The sequence below is a fragment of the Brachycentrus maculatus genome, unplaced genomic scaffold, assembly GCF_059751285.1.
Source record: "Brachycentrus maculatus isolate JH-2025_06_01 unplaced genomic scaffold, ASM5975128v1 h1tg000073l, whole genome shotgun sequence".
Lineage (NCBI taxonomy): Eukaryota > Metazoa > Arthropoda > Insecta > Trichoptera > Brachycentridae > Brachycentrus > Brachycentrus maculatus.
Genome location: NW_028280827.1, coordinates 82,737 through 108,494, shown reverse-complemented (window position 1 = coordinate 108,494; position 25,758 = coordinate 82,737). Strand labels below are relative to the sequence as shown.

Sequence of the window (25,758 nt, the reverse complement as noted above, 5' to 3'; positions counted from 1 at the left end):
GATAATGATGCTTTTATTACAGCCCTTCCTGGTCCACCGAGTAATGTAAGGGCTTCGGAGATCACAGCTACTTCGGTGAGACTGACATGGTCCTTCAATGGGCCCGAAGACCCTCAGTACTATGTGATTCAGTTCAAACCCAAATACGCGAATCAAGTAAGTTTCTTGAATGTTTTCCGCAGATACTTTGTGGTACATTTTATAATATCTTTATAAAATAAATTAACTTTGTTTTCACCTCTTTTTTATTAATACAATTCAACCTACCGGTTTCGACAATACATTCTCATCATCAGGGTTTATTTTAAATCAAAAACATTAAAATACTTTCACCAAAAATCTTCCACACACTCCATAAAAACATACATTTAGGATTTTTATGGAGTGTGTAAAGATTTACATTCCAACCTCTTGCTGCGCCAGCGCAGTCATTTGTGCGTGCTTTCGGCGTAGCAACCGAACTGGCGACCCGTTTCCCGCTACGCCTAACGTTCAAGGGCTGCATACTTCATCGGTCCGTTAATAATGTAGGCATACAGCGAGATATCCGGCATCATCACGATGTACTACGCCGTGAGGAACCTGTCCCCGTACACCGAGTACGAGCTGTACGTCATAGCCGTGAACAACATCGGCAGGGGGCCGCCCAGCGCGCCCGCCATAGTCACCACCGGCGAAACCGGTAAGTCCAACAACCCGCCCCATCATAATCCCTACAAAATTATAATATTACATTTTCATGCATACCGAACGGAAGCTCAGTTGGTTAATATGTTTTTTACTCCAACCGTCAGAGGATATGGTAAATATTGTAGCTACGATGTCCAATTTCAAATTTAATAAAGTCCTACTAGAGAAAGCTGCGAGGCTCGAAGCGGGGCTTCTTCCAGTCATTTATTTAAACAGTCCAAAGATTATTTTTCCGCTTCGGATGCACTCTGTATCTTGTGTTGAGTATGAGTTTTAGCGGTTCAGACATCTAAAATGTGTCAACAAAAATGTCTAATTGGATTTGTATATATAAAATTATTAATGAAACATTGAAAAGTATTTTTTTCTATTCCCAGTAAGTAACTGAAAGCTTTTAGCTTTCCAATGTCGATGTACATAATGTTGGAACTTTAAAAATGTGGGTATATTGTCTGACGTTCCTGTCCGTCAAAAAATTCCACCCGTAAACTTTTTTTCCTTATTTTCTTGAATAGTCTATGGTGTTGGTTATTTTTAAAATTTTAAAAACAATGAATTAACACTTTCATTCAATTTAAATATTTCACGTTTTATAAAAAAAAAAACTTTTTCTTAAATATACTAATTATTCAATCCCTATTGCGGCTGTTATTAAAAAAAATGTATTTGAACACATTTTCATCATGATATTTAAACAAATGAGTGGAGAATCAAATTAGTTGATAGATTCTGTCAAGAACACTAATATAATTTCATAATCACATTTTTTTCTAACAACCGACATCTATTCAATAGAATCGGGATATCGAATAAACAAGTTTTACGTTGGTATTGAACGAATTATTAATTCGTCTATCTTAAAATGGAATCGGTAACTCGAGTTAAATTAGTCTTACAGTATATTGTAATAGTCGACGTTGATGATCTCTCTTTTTGTAATTCGAAATCAATAAGCTATGAAATATTTACACATTTCAGCTCTGTTCCTCGACATGTACATTTGAATAATATATTATGTGTCTTTTCAGACATTCAATTCTTAATATAGTGATATTTTTCGTATTCTCTTTATATGTTACATAAATGTTTTTAATATTCCTGTTTTTCCAAAATGTAAATACGAAATGTAAATGTATAGAACTCCGAATTAATTCTATCTCGTATTTTGTAATTAAATTTTCTCATCAATTTTCTCTTAATTCTTCCCATAATAATTCTCGCAAATCTCGGAACACTTTATGAAAATTTATCAAACGATCCGTGTTATTAAATAATACCATATAATATAGGTATATTTAATTAAAATGAAAGGCAAACAGATGTTGCCTAGTATTTATTTACCTTAGACTTGTTCATTTGACTTTGTAATTCAAAAGGCCTTTACGCTAGTCTTCTTTATTGTTTTAATACTGAACTGGTTTCGGTTCTGAATGAGACCCTTCAACAAACACACTCGACCTTTGGCTGCCTCCGCGCTAATCTTCTAGAATAATATAGTGTTCCCTTTATTTGTTGTTCAGATTAATATATCTCGCACAGGCCGTGGAAATTATTCTCCGGGAATAATACATATTCGACTTTCCTCTCGCGCAAAACTCGATCTTTCATCTTTTCAATTTTGCCGAGTTCGTATCTCCGAATATTGCGGGACCTCGAATTTTTCCGTTCCGAAAAGTTGACGCTGTTCGCGAGCCATTTCCTCCGAACAGTTGAAAGTTTGGGCTCGCAGTGTTGCCAAGTTGCCGACACATTAACTCCGCCAGAGAAACTCCGGGAAATCCTATTGTGAGCGTAATTCCCCCGCTTGATCTTCCTCTCTCCCGCATTGTTCCCTCCTCCGACGGGATGACTTCTTAATTGAGCCCACACGGACCACTAAACAATTCATTTCACACGCCATTCTTGGATGCAATTTTGTAAATAAAAATCAATGTTTTTATATTTATTATTTGTTTACTATCAAACTTGTAAATAAATCATGTTTGTGTGTGTCGTCTAACAATGTTTATTTTCAGTATTTTTCAAAGGTTGTAATATATAATTTGGTACATGACCGTGATTGCTTATAAATACGCTTTCTTCTCTTCCAAGTCGCTTTGTTAATCTTCGTACAATGCATCAGATAATCATTTGGATGTGGATATTATAATAAAATGTCTTTAAATATTTTGAATGCAGATCTTGATCATTGCGGTGTATGAAATGCATGTTTGCAGATCTTAATAAGTAAGGACACGATAATATGTTTGTGTTGCTTCTGATATATTTCCGAGCGCTTGGTATCGAGTCGTGTCTCCGACGAACGAAAGCATGCTAATTAACTCATTATTTTTTTATCCCCTCGATGCTTGGAAAAATATTCATTTATGTCACACGCATGTTGCGTGTATTGTAAATATTACTATTTTGTCGATTCGTTTATTTCGGGTGATGTATTTTTGCTAAAATTATGCATTCGTATAAAATGTCAATGCATCGCTTTACTAACTGGTCTATGCCTGTTTATTATGCATCCAGAGTTGGGAAACTCCCGCGTACGTCCGATCAAATCATTTCGACTAATTCACGTTTCAATATTGTATCGGAACTTTTTTTGTTCGCGAATTGTGGAGTTCTGTCGTAAAAGGGCACTAAGACAGATCTAGTGGACTTGTCGTTTCCCAGCTTTGTGTGTGTACCTGACCACGAAGTGGAATGTTTTTGAGATAAGATATCGTTCTTTTCCATGCAACTCAATCGTGATCATGATTGATTGTTTTGTCACGGGCTGTCGCCACCGTCTCTACGCTTGATGTAAGTTTTTCATTTATGTGGGTTTGGCCGTTTTTCAGTTCTTTTTATCTTTCGTTTTGCACATGTTCTCGTTGTAAATAATATGTTTCAAATGCAAGTTACAAATCAAACATCCGTGCATGTATTTCTTTCTCCTTGCCATCGAGATTGTGGTGCCAAGCTGTCCCTCATCTGGTAACATTATTCCTAATCTGGCAACTCCGAAGGAAGGCTACATATATCACAGACTAAGGACGATTGATTTTTTTTTCTTCTTTCTGCACCGAGTTTGAATCAAGTCGGGGTCACCAGTGAAGAGTATAAGGCGTTTCTAATGGGGTTTACATATACAATTTAATGATTTTAAATAACTTTTAAATAATATAATCACTTAGTCTTCGACAAAGTGAAGAGAATGAAATAAATCTGTTTTTTTATTCATGAAACCAGTTACTTATAGTTGTATATTTCTTGCTCTAAACTTGCAAAAGTAAGGTTTAATAAATATTAAAACCTACTTTAACCCTTTTTAGTGTCATGTATTTTCAAAACTGTCTAGAAGCGCGATCGCGCTCTTCAGCACTTAAACGGTTAATAAATTTCATACGTGTTCGTTGAAATTTAAGAAAATATGCGGACGAAGTCACACCAACCATAAGACAGAAAAACCCTCGATCATTCCGTGTCCGTGACGTGTTTAGTTTTCTTTCAGTTTTGCCAATTGTGATGTGGGAAATGTGGGCACCACATATGATTATTTAAGTCTAGTTGCCATTTGACGTTAAGGTATTCTTTGTTAAATATGATCTGGCACTCTGTCATTGGCTTATTTACTCGTTCTAAACACTTATAATTGGTGTTATTTTTAATATTTGTTACCTACCCAACATGCATTGCTGTTTGATTCTTTTTATATTATTGTTTACATGCACTCTTTAATTTTTTATTAGCTACTTAATGTACATATTTAACATCATATACAATTTATTCACAGGTGCCTAACACTTGATAATTATAATACATGTGTTTAGACATATTTTAACTGATGATCTATTTGTTTACTAACACCTGTTGTCTTTCTTCCATTTCCCCATGCAGTGGATTCCTCGTATGGAGGTGCTAGTAAGTTATCTACAAATTATACTACAATATGTATTCTTAGAACATCGTGTCGGTAGAACATAATGTATTTATACAATCCTGTATTTATGTAGTTTAGAATATAATCAAGCACGCTGTGTATAGAAATGTCAAACCATTCGGATGATATAAAAATTCCCCCCGAGGCGAGGGATAAAGAACTATTCTCCATAAATAAACTTAACGTATTCCTACGATTAATCCGTCAGTATTGGGCAGATTTTACTCAATGCACAATGTTTCTTTTCGTAGGGTATGGAAATCCACACGCGTATTTTTGCCATCTCAATCTTCACTGAAGTGGAAACACATTTCCGGGATATTGTGCGGTTTATTTGAGTACGATAATTTGCCTTCGGGGTTTCATCCCCGGCGGAGCATACAACTAGGAATATTATACGTTAGCGTAAACCGCCTGACGTCTTTGTTACCCTGATGTAAAATAAAGTCGATCGTGCGGAGATAAGGTGACGAAATGCTCCCACGTAATTCAATCGCGCCCCGAGCTTGTTAAATAAGTGTTAAAAATTCAACATCGATTGAATGGATAATAGCACCTAGGTTTCAATAAACGATAATATAAAATATGAAACATGCATATCTGGAGTAACTTATTATTGCATTTTCATACATACAAAGCACTGCATCTTTGACATATCGTTCACCCCTTTCAACAACGTCATATATAAAAAAAACTTGATTTTTCAGGAGATCGTTTTTGAAGTTTAAAAATATAATGAAATGTATTCAAATTAATATCGAGCCACTTATTGAACTTTTTACTGTGCAACCGATATTTTTCGGTAAAATCTGAAGGTATTTTCTCCATTTGAAAAATATTTAGTAAATTTAAAAAAATAATTAAACAATACCATTTCTTCAAAATGCAAAAACACCACTTTCTGCCTTGCAGCGGGTAAATATTAAGATAAACATTTGCCGCTTTTGCTGGAATATAGTACATTTTCTGGGTATTCCGAAAACATGCACAACTGAAAATTGACGATTTTTCACATATGACGTTGAAAAGAGTGAGCAATATGTGCTATCTACAGAATTAAATTACTGTTTGTTTTTTTCTCTATTTTGTCTTGAAATGTTTTATTTTACCTTGTACGTTTTCCTTTTTCTGTTAACACGCTTTTGGTTAAGGGTCGATTTGTCAACTAAGGAGAAGTATGGTATTTAGTAGAGTGTTTGGTTAGTGAGTATACCGTATACTGAATGAGGCATTCTATCCCTTAGAACCCGGAACCGCGCCTAGAAACGTTCAAGTCAGACCGCTGAGTTCTAGTACCATGGTCATCCAATGGGATGAACCGGAAACGCCGAACGGACAAGTGATGGTAAGATTTTGAATTTCACATTCCCATTTTCAGTTAAACACTTAAAAATACACATGAATCGGAATTTAAACAATTCCTCCCATTCTTGGCCAATTAAAATCACAGATTACACCCGGAGAGCCGTTGATGCTTCCGAACAAAGTATTAAAAATAATCGCTAAAGTTCACCCGTGGTAGCGAACAAGTTAAAGTGTGCTTTTTTCCCAGCTTTTATCCATTCCCCCGTTCGAATGATTAACGTGTTGTAAAGCCATATTCTGCGGTGAACTAAATAACGTTACACCATTTGCTCGCATATTTCATTGGGCGTTTTTTTCCAGGGCTATAAAGTTTATTACACGACAAACCCGACGCTGCAAATGCAATCCTGGAACTCGCAAATGGCAAGTATCATTGTTTACCGCTATAAATCGCATTATTTACATTACATTCATTAGTGGAAACGACAATTAATCCCGTGTCATTTCTCTTCCAGGTCGATAACAATCAATTAACAACCATAAGTGAATTGACTCCGTTAACCGTATACACGATTCGTGTGCAAGCCTTCACTTCTGTCGGGCCGGGACCATTGTCCGCCCCGGTCCAAGTAAAGACACAGCAAGGTAAAATTATACAATACAATTCAGCAATAACATTTTTTGTATATTAAAGCCTGTCCTGTTTTGTCCGCCTCCGTAGTGTAATGGTCAGCACGCTCTGCTACCGTTCTGGAGGTCTCGGGTTCGATTCCCAGGGGGGGTCAAATAATTGTATGTGATTTTTTCAATCTAATTTTATTCAATATTACCCTGGACTGGTACCTGAAGCGGAGGGCTGATCACCTTTCCTTAGCGTGTTAACGACCAAGATAAAATTGCGTTTATATGATGCAGTGCCCTATGCACCATAGGGGTGCGGATAAGGGTTTGAATGAATGAATATTAAAGCATTGTTAACTTTGTGGTATGATAATGTAAAACTCTCCTTCATCATTCATCGTTCGCTTTGTGTAATACCACTTTTATAAACACTAATTCGTGACTATCGGTTTCGGAATAATCATTCCATCATCATTGTTTTCTTTCTCTCTTATCAAACCGTAATAATTTATTTTAATTACCTGATGATGGAACGATTGTTCCGAAGTCGGTAGTCACGAATTAGTGTTTATTAAAGAGGTATTACACAAAGTGAACGATGAATGATAAGAAGAGTGTGATGAATGATATTTAATTTGTTTTAAATTGTTTACAAAATATTAAAATACATGTTTTTTTTTGCCAGGTGTCCCGTCTCAGCCGTCTAGCCTTCGGGCGACAGACATAGGCGAAACGTCTGTCACTTTGCAGTGGAGTAAACCGACCCATTCGGGAGAGAATATAGTCAGCTACGAACTCTACTGGAACGATACTTATGCCAAAGAGAAGCATCACAGGTTCGTCTCTACTATTATCAATTTTATTTGGAAATTTTACAGAACATTTACATCAAGTCAATCACATAAACGAGTACTACAAAATAAATTTCCACGCTTGTAAATGTGTCAAAATACCTGGAAAGTCAAAATACCTGCTCAATAATTTGCAAAACTTACCGCGTATTTTTTGTTCTGTAGTGTATATCGTAATCATACAGAAGAAAGTGACCAAGTGCATTTTTTACAAAAACATAATTATTGACTATTTGATATCTTACTAGCATAATATTGCCCTGAAAAAATCCCAAAGGATTTTAAACTTGGAAGTATAATATATTGACTTGTTAAAAATGACTAACTGCATTGGTGTTTATTTTATTGCCAAGCAAAAGTGACTTAAACGGCCCTCCTGAACATTTTACGTTTTGTTAGTTGGTCACTTTCTCCTGTACGACTACGATATGTGGTTATATACTAATATTGTTAACATTTTTGTAAAAATATAAACAAGTAAAAATGATTAACCACAAAGTAAATTCTTAAAATATAAATAATATTGAGAATATTATAAAAATGATAGTTGAAAGTTCGGATCTGACGCATTCGTGTTGTCACCAGGCGCATCCCGATCTCGGAGAGCTACACCCTGAGCGGGCTGTACCCGAACACCCTGTATTACGTGTGGCTCGCGGCGCGGTCGCAGAGGGGCGAGGGCGCCAACACGCCGCCCGTGCCGGTGCGCACCAAGCAGTACGGTAAGGATCCACACCCGAGCTCGCGTGCTCACACATCGCGCACACTTCACTTCACTTCACACGGGGGCTTCTCGACGAACATCGAACATGGGACATGACAATCACGATTCGGGCCTGGCGTCACCTTCACACTTTCAAATGGGTGGACAAAAAGTTCTCACTATGAAAATCATCTATTATAGAACATTAAGGTGGGGACTGACCGGAGTCATTACGTCGTTGCGTAACACGTTACGTTGCGAGCATTCGTATGGTCAGTGTAGCGAGCCGAGCTCGTTCCGAGTACTCCATCCGATGCTCGGATGCTCGCCGCGAATGTTACGTTACGACGAAATGCTCTGGTCAGTCCCCACCTTTACGGTCGAGTTTGCTGGCATTGACGGACTTTGCTTGGAATTGATTTATTTCACGTAATAATCATATATTTTGTCGAATTCCTTAATCTTTCATTTTATTAATGCAAATCGAAACACGGTTAACGATTCGGGTGAATTGAAATATTTTTCTGATAGCTGTTACGCCTTGCGTGTTAAGATTAAATTCACTGTCAAACCATATAAAAAATGAAGAAACACGTATTTAAATACAAAATTGTTTAAAGCAGTCGATTCACTGATAACGTCATGAGTGCCTATTTATAAGCCAACTTTTTTAGTTTTTTTTTAAGCCTTCGATCGTTTTAGTGATTTTAGCGCTTTGAGTGATTTTAGCTCTAATAAAGAAAAGACATTGTAATTACAATAAATAAAAAGTATAAGAGAAGATAGAAATAAAAATTAGGGAAAATATAATCTATTCGATCTATTATATTCTTTAAATCATATTAAAATGATATAGATTTATAGATTGTCCATTGTAAATGAGCGTATTCAGAATGTAAATTTGATACATCTGGTTTGTATGCCTTGGAGCAAAAAATGTTTTTTTTTATTATCTCTAAGAGTAGAAGCATACAAATTCACTGAAAATTTTTCTTCCTGTTTAAGGCATTTTTGAAGAGTATTCGGCAAATACTGTTTTGTTTGTTGTCGGGACTTGTTTTCCCTCCCGCCGCCCGTATATCTCTGGCAGGGAATAATATAGGTTTCGTGTACGTGAACTGTCCCCAAATGCAAAGCAAACTTCACCCGCCCGTCTCGCGCACGTTGGGGAATTCCGATCGGAAAGCTTTCCGCCGCTGACGTGGGCCTGATCTTCCATTCTTTGTGACGTCACATCTCGCCAAAGCTAATACTGCCCCAATTCTATCGGCAGAGGACCATTCTACCCTCACTTCGAAGCTGACTTCACGCTTGAATCTTTACTCTTATCATTAAACATTATCGCAATAGATATTATATGCCTTTAAATCCATATTGAAGTTTGGTGTGAAGGTAGAATAGTTCGAGCGTTACCTCCTCTAAGCGATGTTCTTATAACTTATTTTCTTCGCTATCCGTTTATATAACTATTTAACCAGTTTCGATGGTGCTTAAAGTCTTTGTCTTGTGATATTTGGTGTTCAATATTTATGACGCTTTGTGTGCCAAAATTTAACGCTGCTTTCAATATTGATCATCGTTTCAGCAATCATTTATTTATATGTTGAAAACTTGATTTCAGCGCGGTCGAAAAAATATAAACTAACTAACTCATCGACGAAATCATCGACCTGTTCCATAATTTCCATAATTTTACCATAATTTCATACCCAGATTGTTTTTCAAAAATCATAATTTTTCATGTTTTTCAAAAATCATAATTTTTATTTGCCAACATTCATCAGCAAACAACTTTCCTTGCACACATCAAACATTTTTGTCAACAACGCCTGCAGGTTTTCTCTGCTATCGGCAAAAATAACAGCATCGTCAGCATACATAAGGCAACAGACAGTCAAATTATTCATTCTAGCATACATTTATATCTTTCAGTTCTTTCATGCAATTATCCATGTATGCAATTATCCACATAACAATCAAAACAATATACTCGTAACTAACAAGTTAACTGGGCGCCACATAAGAATACAAAACTAACACTTAAGAAGTCATCTGTGTTAAATGCAAGCATGTAAATGACGTTGTCAAATCACGCGTTTCGATTGGCTGCACGTCTGTTTGTATACGGTGACCATGTCTGAAGTATCGAAGTTGGGACAAGGAAGGGTTTTGTCGGAACAAACCAAGGAAGTCGTGTTTAATGTTTATAAAAAAACTTTCAGAATAAACATGAAGCGTTGAAGGAAATAATTGTTAAATGTCAATATTCATTTGATTAACGAAGTAAAATATATTTTTAAAATAAATAAATACTAATATTTTTTTAATGTTATTTAAATTTATTTTTTTTAAACTTAATCATTTACACATTGAGATATTCATAATTTATCTTCGTTTCTCTATGCAACAATGTTGCTTTCTGCATGCATAAAACAAAAAAAAACGTAAGTTTTTCATATAAATAAATCATAATACTGATTCGTTCCTTTTTCAGGGGATAAATCCATAGAATAAAAAATACAGAAAGTGAATTTTGGGAACGGGATGTTGCATTGGATGATTTCACCGAAAACAGTGGTTTTTTAACGTGTCTGATGACGAACGTGATTACACATCGTTGATGCATATTTAAAAGAAATGTAGTTAAAAAAATACGTTCAAGGTTTATTATTTCTTACTGTCATATTTTCTTGCTTTGTTAGTTTTACTTCATAATTTTTTACTCTTTTATATTTTTCTAAAATTTACTATACAATATTGTATAGTTAATAGTACCAAACATACGCTTGGTACTTTTTATTTTATTATGGTTTTAGTATAATAAAATTTGCAAATTAAAATATTTTGTTTAAATGTTCCTTTGTCCTGAATCTGTACTTATATCGTCTGCGTTTATATATTAAACGCATGCCTCGGACTAAAAATCAGTCTTCTATTAAACTGTTGCAGTATTATCTTGGTGCTAATATTCAAATCAAAACTTTGAGTAAATAATGTTAAAAATAAATTATAATTTATTTTCACAATGGCCACCCTATGAGAGATTGGCTTTCTTAACTGGTGACAACTGTATACATATATAGTTATTCAGCATAAACGGAGAAACTCTGAAATGATTTTTTTTCACAATACGTTTGTCATATCTAATAATTATCGCGTACAAATATGTATGAATTCGTGTTATATGTTTCTATGTTTAAAGATATCGTGAAATGGGAGAATTCATTTCATTAGTGTTTCGCTTCAAAATTTTAGCACGCGAAATAAACTAAGTCGAATCATCCAAAGTCAACTGAAAAACTCTAACGCGCGATCGATCACGGCGCCTCAACTGTCTCTCACACTCGTACCGTTTTTCCACGCCACATTTTCGCTCCATACATAATTCAGCGAAATTTGAAAACTCAAATATCCCCCGTATTTCCACTTGTTTGTTGGAAACATTACCCTCTCTGTACATTGCTTTTTTTTCTACAAAATATAATATATTCTTTGAAGAAGCCGAGGATACGTCGGAGTAAATAATGCCGAAGGCCGCATCGCTATTTCATATTCTATTCCATTCGATCTATTCAATTTTCTCTATCCATATTCCACGTGCTTACCTATCCGCTCTTCTTCCTCGCCGTTACTATTCGGCAGGAAGAATGAGACGGACGCAAAGCTCACGGGGCCAGGCCTCGAGTCCCGGGTGACAGCATCACGAGCCAGTGACACGGTGACAGTTTCACGAATGAGAAAAGTCGTCAGTGCCGTCTCGTCGATGGGGAAAATTTGACTCAAACGTAACTGACGTATCGGATTTTTTATTATTATCACTTATTCAACAGCGAGTCTTCGTCATTTTTTCTTCAATAATTAAATATGTTCATGTTTAAAACGTTTCAAAAATCATACCGTGGCTACTAGTGGAACAGAATTTTAAAAAATACTATCCGTTTTAAGAAGTTACTCGTTAGAGTGCTGAGAATCGATATTTCGAGATTGGTATACTTTGCCAAAAACACGGCCGTCGATATACCGACGATGACACCAGTGTACTTTAGCGGTCGAGCTGGGAGGTTGTGTCGCAGCGGTGCGTTTTGAATGTTCCGATACGTCAATAATATTCACCATTAAAAAAAAATTAAAAAACATTTTTTGTGAAAAATATTACAAAATTTTAAACGGACCATTTGAAAAAAAAAGAAAAAAAACTTCTTCATCAATTTGCATGCATACAAATAAATCTCTGCACTAAAATTTATCGTATCTAAAATAAATATACCTTGGTGGAAAAAAAAGTATGAAGAGATAGCGCTTTATAGAATAATAAAAAAAACTCTATTTTTTCTGACCAACAAGTGACTGAAATTTATTGACAGCTTAAACAATACCAATTGTTATGCACTCAATTGGGCTATTTTTGACCACCAAATTATTTTTACTCCGTATTTTATTGAAATTACTGTAATTTCGTGTAATTCTTGAGTGGAAAATTCTACCCAACAATTCTCACTAAAAAAGATTGAACTATCGTTTCCAAAATCACTGAAAAAATAGGTTTTTTCACGCATAAAGTGGAGACTCCAGTCAGAATCAAACGTGATTTAGTGATATCTAATATGTCTGTAATTGAGATATTTTCACATCTCCGCGCAACTCTACGTATTTCTGACCTATACAATAAAATATTATTCGTAAAAGTCTTGTTCGTTTTTTCGAAGTTCAACCGTATTAATAAGATAAAAGTACTCGCGGTATATGATTTGAATTTTCCATAATGCTACCTTTAGTGAATTCGATGAATAACAATTCCATTTAAAGGCTTCCATAACCTTTGTTTCCAAACTTTTATTTAACAAGGCCCTTTTCACGATTCAACTTTTTCGCATCTCGTGTTCTCATTTCTGGGATGAGAGGAAGTTCGACTAAGTTTGTATTTTTTTTATCCGAAGAGACAGAATATTATGCTGACTTTAAGCAACATATTTTTTTGCGAAACTTCCGTAAACTTTGCCGAGATACAACACGGTTTAAATAATGAAATCGCTTAGGGGAGGGGGGAACCGACAGGGGTTGACACACACTCGATACACATTCACGTGGGTAGGTAACTGAAACTTGATTATATTTTTGTGATCGTCCAGCACCCAGCACAGTACAATACATAGTTCTGCACAATCCTTCCAAATACACACAGTTTATCAATGTTTACTCGTCGAGTATTATGCAAGTACGAGGGCAAGTCGACAAGATTCGATACATTACCGTTTTTTTCTCATTTTATAATTTTTTCTATTTATTATTTTACCGTTAATAAGTTACAGAATCGAAGCAAAACTTCCTCGTTGGAAGAAGTTAATTATTTAAAGTAATAAAATAAATAAATACTTTGAATCTAAATCTATATATAACATATTCGATGAATATTGTCACTTTTGTATTTCCATTTCTGCAGTTCCGTTTGTAAGTATATTTTTTCCGAAAAATATTTATTATTTGCTCGTGAATATAAATTGTTGCGTTAGGTTTTAAACTTAATGAGTTTTATAAATTATCTGTATTTTATCTCGTCGATTTGCGCTGTATTTCAAGTATTTTTTAAACAATTATCGATCAATGTGTTTCAATATTTTAAGATTACGTTGGCGACAATTCGGTATATTTTTTCAATATAAACTATCACTGGATTCATATATGATTTAGAGTGCAATTACAATGCCACGTTAACGAGGATTTTCGCCAATCTAATCGATACATTATTATATCTACACACGCTAGATTTGTAATTTGAGTGTAAAAAAAATATGACGCCGCTAGCTTTATCGCTATTTATTGAGCTACAGCGCTGAAACTTCGATTTGACTCGATAAGAAAAAGGTAACCCCCGCAGCCATTCCGAAACTCTTAAATGGTGGAGAGAGACTAGAAAACGTTCTGAAGTCGTTAGGGCAATAAATTGGATCCCATAGATAGCGATACATTAGGTGATCTTCTTTGTGTATAAATAAAAGTTCACAGCCGGTGACAGGTCTCTACGCATTTTAGAGTCGTTAAGGGAACAATCCTAGTTCCAGGAAGAAAATTTATACGATTGCTTCTCCGGAAGTGTACACCCATAAAACCAAAGTTTTAGGTCATGTTTGTTAACACACACATAACATTTAGGCGCTGAATGTGAGTTGAGAGTGTGAGAAAATGAGATTTTATTTTTGCATGCTTAAAAAAAATATTTTATAGGTAATTATTGAGAGGAATGTGTAATTTTGTGTAATTAAATTTGTTTTTTATTTTTAAATATTATGTCAAGTTATTGATATCTATTAAACGCACCGCACCTTTTATTTGATTTTCGTTATCTGCACCATTTGATTTCGTGCATTCAGTGATGGCACTATATGCAGAAATAATTTGATAACTCTCTTACAGAAATAATTTGACAACTCTCTTACAGCAAATGAAAAGATTTTTACAATTGTCGATATTTATCTTCATATGTATTTTGATTGTATTTATTTTGTTAAACAAATTATACTATTCATGCAGCAGCTCCTACCAATAGGTGATATTATAAGGATGTGGAGGGTAAAGCCACACAGGGATATAATTAATTGTGGTATAATTACACTTGGTTAAATGGTCATTTTGAGTGACCCCTTGTAGCACTGGTTGCGCCCAACTTCGTCTTTGCCTCGCTATGTAACTAAGAAGGATCTAGCTAGATTATGACTAGTAAGGTTTACTACATGTGTTTTGATCACAATTTCAATATTAACTAACTAGTTTTTTTTCTATCTGTCACGATATATTTTAAAGTTTATAAATCATATACAAAAGGTAGTGAAATATATTAATAGTACATACCTTAATATATCAGAGTTTGGATACGAAGCTTGATGTTCGATTCCTCTTTTTTTCGTATATAATACCAATACTTTTGTTAGTAGAAATAGTTTTTTTTAAATATATATTTCTTGGTATCAGGACACTGCATCCGATCGATGCGACGTTCAGTTGATCGTTAAATAAAAAATATATATATTACCTTAAGGCAAGGTGATCAGTCCTCTGCTTTAGGCGCCAGTCCAAAATAATATTAAATGAATAAAATTAAAAAATCATTTATGTTTATTTTGCCCACACTGGGAATTGAACCCAGTTCCTTCGTACGGTAGCCATATGTGCAAACCACTACATTATGGAGGTGGACTGTGTACTACTTGGAAGGTGAAGAATGTATGTGGATATTATATCGAAGCAGACCAAAGTATTTTTGGCTCTGCTCTTTTGGTCAGGATGTGGTAGTTTTATATCGAAAGCTGTTCCACCGCATTCCCAGATCTGATACAGAAGCATCTGACAGGCCTTCTCTTGCAATTTTTTTTTTAACTAAGTTGCGAAATTTATTGAAATGTGAAACAAAAACAAAAACAAATTTGGTAGTGTTAGCGAGAGTAGATGAGGTTAGATCGCGAGGCCAAGATGAGGTTGGGTCGCGGCCGGAGCTAACCGCTCGCTGTATGAGCAGTGCCGGGCGCGCCGCCGCGCAACGTGACCGGCGAGTCGCTGTCGCCGACCACCGTGCGCGTGTCGTGGCTGCCGCCGCCCGTGGAGCGCAGCAACGGGCGCATCGTCTACTACAAGCTGCACCTCGTGGAGGCCGGCCGCAGCGACAGCGAGGCGGCCACCATCCGCCTCAACGACACCACCATCGTGCTGGACGAGCTCAAGCGCTGGACCGAGTACCGCGTGTGGGTGCTGGCCGGCACCAGCGTGGGCGACGGCCCACCCAGCTACCCCATCACCGTGCGCACCCACGAAGACGGTAAGTGTCCCGGACGAACCGAAGGCCGACATCGCCAGGGCTGCCGACGCTGTCACGGACTACTGCGTTTTGTTCTTTACTGTCAGCTTTGTTTTCTTTACCCAAGTGTCTATTCTTTTCGGAACTATGGTATGTTCCAGAATGCTGTATTCTCCATTCCCAATATTCGAAAAACTTTCTCTGATTAAAAATCGAAAATTAGGCTTGATGAACTTCAAAAATAAATCTCAAATTCATGACCGAAAATTTTGCATGGTGAACCGTTTTAACTTATTTATAAGTATTAATATTTTATTCTCTTGCGAATTCTATCAATTTAACTTTATGGCTTTCAGTGTCCTTATCATAGCCGTTTAATATTTTTAATATTTTAATAACTACGTAGTAAAAGCTTCACAATTTTACTATACTTATATCCTAAAATTTTAACGATCATGAGGTTTTTTATTTAAGTTTTATTTGGTAAATACCACTATTTCTAAAAACCTATCATGACACGTGTTCGTTGGAGTCATGAAGTTGGTTAGTTAGCTTCGTTTTGAGAAGTCTAGCTTAAAATTGTACCCCGCCGAAATACACGTATCTTTAAATTTATTCTTTAAAAGTACGCTATTGGTTAATGGACTTCAATATCCCGACTACTTATTCATCATTCAATTTTTCTCTGTCTTTTGTCAATCCTTTATTCTTGTGATTACAAATTTCTGACTTAATAGAAAGCAAAACGTAAAAGTCCATTTCAGTTTCTGTCATCCACATGGCATTTTAATATAATCAAACAATAACTTTTGTTAGTACTTCAAAATTTTGATATATTGTGTTACCTTAATAAATTTGCCTCTTAATAGTGAACGTTATTTTAACAAGCGTCAGCAAAATTCTATACTTATATTTAAAATTAAAAAATACTAACTAATCATATTGTTTTCTGTTCTGCTAACTCAAGGGATTCTCTTTTCTTACTATTGCAATGTACCACTAAACAAAATTAATAATGCTACCGCTGAGGTGATGGGAACCTAAGAATTTGTTGTTGTTGTGATTTAAGATATACATTCAATTATATCAATTTTCATTTTATTTCTGACGATAAAGACTTACGCTTAATCGTGAGGATATTTTTAGTAATCTTAACTTTACTATACTTTTCATATCTTACCACCGATCTTTTCCATGTTCAATGTTTTCTTGTACGATTTTTATATATCTCCATGTAACACTCATACCACTAGGCAATATTGTCACCATCCGGTGGTCCCATGAGCTACTACCTTCCCCAACCTGTTTTGTTTTTAATTATACTTATTTATTTTGTTATCTGGATATACACCAATCTTTTCGACATTGAAGAACGGCTCCAACCTTTGTACTAATCTACAAATGTTTTTCTTCTGTTCACGAAGCTATAGCAGGAAATGTTTAAGAGGAGAGGTTTTTGTTATTAAAATATTTTCTTGTAAGTTGCACTAGAAATAACGCGGGCCACTCCGCTTCAAAGTATATTACTATGTTTATTAAAACAATCGATTTTTTATTTGTTTTCATGTTGATTTCAATCATAATTATATATGTTTAGTTTAATTCCACTCACGATCACATGTAATGATTTATTTTGAGTCATTTTAACAAGGCTCATTTTAATACATTATGTATTGGCACTCACTGAAATGCAAATTTTTATGCACCGTATTCTTGGATTGTCGACGGCACCGTTTTTCTTGAGTTGACGCACCGTTTTTAAGTATTTAGACTTCGGATGTTTGCATGCTTTAAGTTACTCTTCCCTCCCGTATCGGTTTTCCCTCACAGCACCGCACCACCCCTGCACTCGTAGGGTATTGCCGCACTTGTTGGTTGAACTAGCACCTACTCGCACTGTGTGATGTACAGTCGTGGCAGAGCGCATGGCAGAGCGCTTGCGGACGGATGCGTGGGTATGCAGGCAAGGGGCGAGTGCCCACACCACACTCTCACCATACGGCGGTCTTACAGAATAAACACGACCCGTGTACTCGTAGTACGTTGGAACCACATTTGAATACCAATACCCGAAATAGGAACACCTCCGATCGGCCGGACCGGCAGTCTTAGTCCGCGTCCTATTTTCCAGACGTACGTACCACTTACTCTTTTGTACATATCGGTCAATTCATAACTGAGCACACACACCAACTCTGGCTAGACGCACACTTACCTGTCTAGCGGAATACTGCATACAGTACGTCTAATACTCGAGCACTAGAGTATTAGACCGTCGCGTCGGCCGCGACTCACACACCTCAGTTGTGAACTGGCTCGGCTCGATGTATTCACTCTTACTCTCTTCTATTCTAGTACTTTATAATTTACATTACTCTCTTCCACCTGTCTGTGTAAAGTTTCTTTTGTTTGTCGACTATCTCCTTCGATCTTTCGCTCTTTCGACCTATCGCCTTCTTCTCCCTTTCTTGTTATCTTTTGATCCTGTTACTGCATGTCCTAGAATAAAATTGTACATACAAAGTCACCGTTGTAAATAAAGATCCACACGGAGGGCGGAAGGACCGCCCCACCACACCCGTCACCGCCCACCACGTCACCACTAACTCACCACTCGGCCGCCGTAAGATACCGCTCACACACTACAGCCTACAGATCTTCGTCCATTTTGTTTTGTAGAACCGTTTGACGGTCTATCCGTCGATCCGTTCGCCGATCCTCGCGTCTGCGCTCTCTGATAACGGTCCTCGGGCTACTGCCAGAATCAATACATGTGTGAGTGATGTCCCAAATTGGCTCTATAAGATAGGCGCCCCCTGAGATTCATATCACTCCGATACCGTTGTCGCCAATTACTTCAATGCGATTTTTTCTTTTTTCTCTCTCTCTCTCGACTTTATTTGGCTCGCTGGGTAACCACGGTACAGCCGTCAAGAGTAAGTATACATTGGATTTATTAAGTGTTGCTTGTAGTCTGTATATACGCTTATTAGACTTAACATAACTATTTTTATAACATGTGTTTTCCTAACTCAACTCCGCCTGATGCCTAACATTTTGCATAACTCATTATTGCTGGAATAAAAGAACGCCCTGCTTGCTTATATCACATAATCTAAACAATTTCCCCTAAATACGTCGATAGATCGTGGCGAGTTTCGGGCATTCTTTTATTTGACCTAATATTTAGGTTATCTCTTCTAACTTAATAGAATGTTCATTTTGATTACTGTTGTGTTTACTAATACTTTGTTAACAAATTGTAAATATTTAAGCAATTTTCTGTACATTTGTCATAACCATTGGACCGTGCAGGTAACTATAATCATAGCTGTTGGTAAAATGATCTTCGCTGAAGACTACCGCTAGGGTGGTTCAATCAGTTCATTTATATAACTTACTTGTCGATGTGTTGGTATTCAAATGTCAAATAAAAAAAATCGTGTTGTGACGGGACATTACCGAGCATCTTCAAGGGGTGACTTGTTGATTGTGTAGTAAGTCGTACGCAAGTGTGTTTGCAGTGCGTGCGTGTTAGTGGGCTCGTGTGCGTGTATGTGCGCATGTTGTTTCAGACAGGTTTAGTTCCCGTCTAATCCCGAGTTATGTTACAGTGCCCGGAGAACCTCAAGAAGTTAGGGTTAACCCTATCAATTCCACCGCGCTCCACGTTAGTTGGAAACCACCCCAAGAGAAGGACAGGAACGGAATCATCCGAGGTTACCACGTACACGTGCAGGAGACGAAGGAAGAGGTTCGACTCGCATATCTATCGATTATTCAGGGCACCTGCATTGTTCACTTCGTGTATTCATTATATAAATATTATTTTAGATAAAAAGTCTTTTGAACGAACCGATGCGCTTCGATGTTGTGGATTCAATGTCTCTCGAGCTAAACGTAACTGGTCTTCAACCTGATACTCGATATAGTGTACAGGTAGCAGCTCTTACTCGTAAGGGCGACGGTGACCGTAGCGCTCCTGTACCTGCCCGCACCCCAGGCGGAGTTCCGAACCGACCTACAGTTAATCTCAAGTAAGGATTTTTCAATTTTGTATTGCATTTTAACTAAACATCTGTGGTAGCGCATTTATTTATAAAGAAATCATTTTGCAGAGTTTTGGAACGGGAGCCGATTGTTTCCATTGAACTTGAATGGGCTAGACCAACTCAAACATACGGCGAATTGCAAGGATATAGATTACGGTATGGTGTCAAAGATCAACCTTTGAAGGAAGAAAATTTACCTGGGATAAAGATTACGTCACACAGAATCAACGATCTGGAAAGGGGAGTTGAATACGAATTTAGAGTTGCTGGGAAAAACCATATTGGGATTGGACAGGAGACAATTAAATATTGGCTGACGCCCGAAGGTCCTCCTACTGGGCCACCAACTAATATATCGCATAGTTTCCAAACGCCCGATATTGTATGCGTTACATGGTCTTCGCCTATTAGAGAACACCGAAACGGTCAAATTACTAAATACGATATTCAATTTATGAAAAGGAACGATCAGTCCTCAATGGTCGAACGTACCACAAATACAACAAAATCCGTGTTTACTGATTTGGAAGAAAACACAGATTATGTTTATCAAATTAAAGCCTTTACGAATCAGGGTGCTGGTCCATTTAGCGAAAAGCAATCAGTACACACTGAACGGGATATCGGAAGAGCGCCAATGTCTGTACGCGCAGTGGCCACATCTGACTCTAGTGTCGAAGTTTGGTGGGAACCCGTTCCGTCTAGGATTAAGATTATAGGCTATGTAATATTTTACACCATGATGCCTGTAGAAGATCTCGATGAGTGGCAACAGAAGTTAGTGTCAGTCACGGAATCAGCCGATCTCGTCAACTTAGAAAAATTTGCCCAGTACGCTATTGCTGTAGCTAGTAGGACAGCGTCGGGCTTTGGGCGATTATCTGATAAAGTTACTGTCAAAGTCAAACCGGAAGATGTGCCTTTAGACTTGCGTGCCCACGATATATCCACGCACTCGATGACTCTGTCGTGGTCTCCCCCTATCAGACTTAATCCGATTAGTTACAAAATATCTTTTGACGCCGTGAAGGAATTTGTGGATTCTCAGGGCATGACTCAAATGCAATCGATTCCCAGAAGAGAAATTATACTCAAGCAACATATTAAATCGCACACGATCAATGAACTTTCTCCCTTTACTACTTATTCAGTAAACGTCAGTGCAGTTCCCAGTGATCATCAGTATCGTCCTCCGACTAAAATATCCGTTACGACACAAATGGCCGCTCCTCAACCCATGGTTAAACCAGATTTTTATGGAGTCGTAAATGGTGAAGAAATATTAGTTATTTTACCGCAAGCGTCCGAAGAATATGGGCCAATATCACATTATTTTTTGTTCATCGTCCCTGAAGACAAGGCTAATGTTAATAAAAACCCCGACCAATTTTTAACAGACGATATGTTGAATGCTAATGGAAAAACTGAAAAGGAAAATGCGCCTTACATCACAGCGAAGTTCCCGCAGAGGAATATTCCTTACACCTTTCATTTAGGAAGTGGAGAAGTGTATGAAGGTTTTACGAATAGAAAATTAGACCCCACAAAAAGATACAGAATATTTGTCAGAGCGGTTGTCGATACGCCTCAAAAACATTTGTATACTTCGAGTCCGTTTTCGGAATATCTGTCTTTGGACATGAGGGAGGTCCCTCCTGGCGATCCTCCCAGACGACCTAACTCCAATGTACCGAACGACCCCGATGTCTCCGTAAATAAGAATACTGAAGAAGCTGGCATGCTCTGGGTAATCGGTCCAATTATTGCGGCGCTCTTCTTGTCTATATGCTTAGTTTGCTTCTTTATCATTAAAAAACGTCGACAACCATGTAAAGCTCCAGATCAAGCTGCCGTTACTCGACCACTTATGGCGGCAGATATCGGTATGAGCTCTGCTCCAACAGACCCCGTCGAAATGCGCCGTTTGAACTTCCAGACTCCCGGTATGATATCGCATCCTCCCATACCCATAACAGAATTATCTAATCACATCGAAAGACTGAAATCAAATGACAATTTGAAATTTTCTCAAGAATATGAGAGCATAGAACCTGGTCAACAATTCACTTGGGACCATTCGAATATGGAAGTTAATAAGCCGAAAAATCGATACGCTAACGTAATAGCATACGATCACAGCAGAGTTATTCTGCAACCGCAAGATGGGATTCTCGGAGGCGATTACATAAACGCAAACTACTGTGACGGTTACCGCAAACATAACGCGTATGTCGCTACGCAAGGTCCATTGCAGGACACGTTCGCTGATTTCTGGAGGATGTGCTGGGAACTTCGCACCGCAACTATTGTGATGATGACCAAATTGGAAGAAAGGACTCGCATCAAGTGCGATCAGTATTGGCCAACAAGGGGAACCGATACGTACGGACAGATGACTATAACCATTTCCGAAGTTCAAGAACTGGCTACGTATTGCATCAGAACATTCCAAGTGTCCCGAGCTGGATATACCGAAAGAAGAGAAGTAAAGCAACTGCAGTTCACCGCTTGGCCCGACCACGGAGTTCCCGATCACCCTGCGCCATTCTTGCAATTCCTACGTCGCGTACGCAATCTGAATCCTTCCGACGCGGGTCCCATGGTCGTTCATTGTTCCGCGGGAGTCGGAAGAACCGGTTGTTTCATCGTTATCGATTCCATGCTAGAGCGAATGAGGCACGAGAAGATGATCGACATCTATGGTCATGTGACGTGTTTGCGCGCGCAACGTAATTACATGGTGCAAACGGAAGACCAATACATTTTCATTCACGATGCTCTGTTAGAAGCTGTCATCTGCGGAAGTACGGAAGTAGCGGCGAGAAACTTACATTCTCACATTCAAAAACTGATGCAGAATGAACTGGGAGAAAATATCTCCGGGATGGAATTGGAATTCAAGAAGCTGTCCAACATCAAAGCTGATTCTACGCGCTTCATGTCGGCCAATATGCCGTGTAACAAACATAAAAATCGCCTTGTCCATATTTTACCATTCGAGTCTTCTCGCGTGTGTCTTGCTCCGGTGAGAAATATTGAGGGATCGGATTATATCAACGCGAGTTTCGTCGATGGCTATCGGTATAGAAATGCCTACATCGCCACTCAGGGTCCTCTTGTGGACACCACTGACGACTTTTGGAGAATGTTATGGGAACATAACTCTACAATCGTTGTCATGCTTACTAAACTCAAGGAAATGGGTCGGGTGAGTTATTTTTAAAAAATACACAATTGCGTATCAATAACTAATGACTAGAGAATGTCAACTTACGGTTTTCTCGATTCATCTAACGTTCCTTGTTTTATTTTAGGAAAAATGTCATCAATATTGGCCATCCGATCGATCTGTTCGATATCAATGTTTTGTGGTTGATCCGATTGCTGAATATAATATGCCCCAGTACATACTGAGAGAGTTCAAGGTAATGTATTTTATGTTGTATCGCTTCTTTATGATGTTAATTATTCACATATCATTTGCTTACGATCCGGGTAATTCATTTAGGTAACTGACGCTAGAGACGGTTCATCCAGAACTGTCCGCCAATTCCAGTTCACGGATTGGCCAGAACAAGGAGTCCCGAAGAGCGGAGAAGGGTTCATCGATTTCTTAGGGCAGGTGCATAAAACAAAAGAGCAATTTGGACAAGACGGCCCCATCACCGTTCACTGCAGGTAACACTAACTTGTTTTTACTCGGTGACTTGATTTCGTTCACTTCGTGGGTTAGCCCACTTTAAAGTTTAACGCTGTTTGTTTGTTCTGCTTAGTGCCGGCGTCGGGCGCACAGGCGTGTTTATTACCCTGTCTCTAGTGTTGGAGAGGATGCAGTACGAAGGAGTGGTGGACGTATTCCAGGCTGTGAGGGTCCTTCGCACGCAAAGGCCGGCAATGGTGCAAACTGAGGTAAATATCTTTTTCAGTCAGTAATTTCTGTTCCTAAATTTGGCTCGGCTCCAGATTTAGTTGGAGTGATTTGACGGCGACGCTAATCCGTTTGGGTTATCCTCCAGGACCAATACCAGTTCTGCTACCGCGCCGCCTTGGAGTACTTGGGATCGTTCGATCACTACGCCAACTGACAACACCCCTGAGACAGGCTGGTCTAATCTGACTGCCACTGACCCGTCATCACACATCCTCCATCTCTCACTCCATACTCCGGCTGAGTTTCTCATCGTCTCTGCGCCTTTCCTCGAGCATTACATTCCCAAGAGAATTTCCTTTAAGACATCTACTGATATGTTAAAGCATCGCATTTATCGCGACTTTTGTCTGTGTAGCTATCGCCAATACATAAATACGATGGCTAATTGGTTCGCTATTTTCGTCGAACCGCCGAGCGCATAAATGCGATGTTCGCTAAAATTTGATTGTGATTATTTTTAAACGACTATTGAGATTTCGTATGGATTTTTGTGATTATTTAGCTTTTAGCTTGCTTTTCGACGTAGGTCGGTTTTGACTGACTAACCTCGTTATCGACTGCACTAATTCGCTTTACGTTCGTTACTGTAGTGAAGTCATGTGATGAAAAGGGTGAACTTATCGACGAACTGATCTTGCCTTTTGTACTTAACACGTGGTGGTCGAATAGCCTTAGCGGAACGCCAACCTGTCGGTCGTTTTTGGTTCGTCATTCCGGCGCGTTCGGAATACGCGACTCGCGTCACGCGGATGCGCGTTCTAACAAGGACTGAACAATTAAGTGAAGTGAAAACAATTATTAAAGTAGTGCCTACGGTTCATTTGATAGCGTCATATTAAGCTTGTAAATTATTGAACATAACTATGTACTGTCTGACTTAGGAGATATTTTCATTCAACAATCGACGTTGTCCAAAATATACCTATTAGAGTCATTCGTGTTGTATCCGGTAGTTAAATACTAATTATTATCGATGAGGGATATACAAAGAATGCAATATTTAATGATCGTTATTTGCCATATATTTTTTTAATTGTCGTCTGGAGCTTGTCCTTCGTTTACATGTTAGGTAGATTGTGCTGTGTATCACTTATAGTTCGTATATATTTTTAATTGAAATCATTGCCATTTTTATATGTTTTACTTGTATGACCTTAAATTACATAATTCGGTTCATTTACTTGCCGTGGATAGGAATTGAAATCGAAGAAGTGTGAATGTTTTCAGAGTACGAATGAAAAGTATAATTTTTTTTGGAGATGTTCTACCTTTTTTTTAGGTATTTATTTAATATTTTCGTCAGATGACATTCGAGAATCGTCCATTTTCGCGTTATTTTTAAGTACTTCAATGTTTTGTAGATATGCCAATTTTCAAAACGTGCAATTGAACGCTATTATTAGTGTTTTATTTTGTCAACTAGGTTTAGACGTTTTTTCAATGAGTTCACGCAATAAAACAATTTTTATAGATACAAATTATATTTATTTTTATTATGATAAATATATTGTTGCGTTACTTCAGATAGAAATATATAAAATAAATTGAACTCATAATTCCAAATAAATATTTTTTTGTATAATGAATTATTTTCTTTAATATTTATTATAATCTGAGATTCACTGACGCATTTTCTTTATCCTTAAATAGCATTTTATTCTTTTACTTTATTTTTTACGTAGTTTATATTATATTGGACAAGAAATGTGATGTACGGAGTAACGATTCGCATAATTCATCTACCATTCTACATTAATTTTCATCAAATAGGATAATAATGTGAATTCACTCGGTTCCTTCATACTGTTATGCTTAAAATGAACAAATCTACTTATAAACTATACAATTATTCCTTAATAATAATTATTATGAACATTAAGCATTCCGATATCCTTTACATTCTGCC

The 25,758-nt window shown here is 37.4% G+C and overlaps 1 protein-coding gene across 8 annotated transcripts in view; it reads left to right on the top strand.

Moving 5' to 3' along the window:
• Positions 1-24,145, top strand: part of Lar (tyrosine-protein phosphatase Lar) — a 232,476-nt gene extending 208,331 nt beyond the window's left edge. For 3 of the 8 annotated variants that reach the window (XM_088257176.1, XM_088257175.1, XM_088257177.1), the window contains exons 10-25: positions 23-156; positions 532-682; positions 4,561-4,584; positions 5,848-5,948; positions 6,269-6,331; positions 6,424-6,553; positions 7,215-7,365; positions 7,966-8,102; positions 15,594-15,890; positions 19,484-19,623; positions 19,704-19,906; positions 19,988-23,129; positions 23,236-23,346; positions 23,430-23,599; positions 23,695-23,830; positions 23,938-24,145. In XM_088257176.1, coding sequence (XP_088113302.1) covers positions 23-156; positions 532-682; positions 4,561-4,584; positions 5,848-5,948; positions 6,269-6,331; positions 6,424-6,553; positions 7,215-7,365; positions 7,966-8,102; positions 15,594-15,890; positions 19,484-19,623; positions 19,704-19,906; positions 19,988-23,129; positions 23,236-23,346; positions 23,430-23,599; positions 23,695-23,830; positions 23,938-24,006 — 5,159 coding nt within the window. In that variant the 3' untranslated portion in view covers positions 24,007-24,145. The remainder of the gene's footprint in view (positions 1-22; positions 157-531; positions 683-4,560; positions 4,585-5,847; positions 5,949-6,268; positions 6,332-6,423; positions 6,554-7,214; positions 7,366-7,965; positions 8,103-15,593; positions 15,891-19,483; positions 19,624-19,703; positions 19,907-19,987; positions 23,130-23,235; positions 23,347-23,429; positions 23,600-23,694; positions 23,831-23,937) is intronic. The other 5 variants (XM_088257179.1, XM_088257178.1, XM_088257182.1 and 2 more) reach the window with 3 other exon arrangements.
• The last annotated feature ends 1,613 nt before the right edge of the window (positions 24,146-25,758 follow it).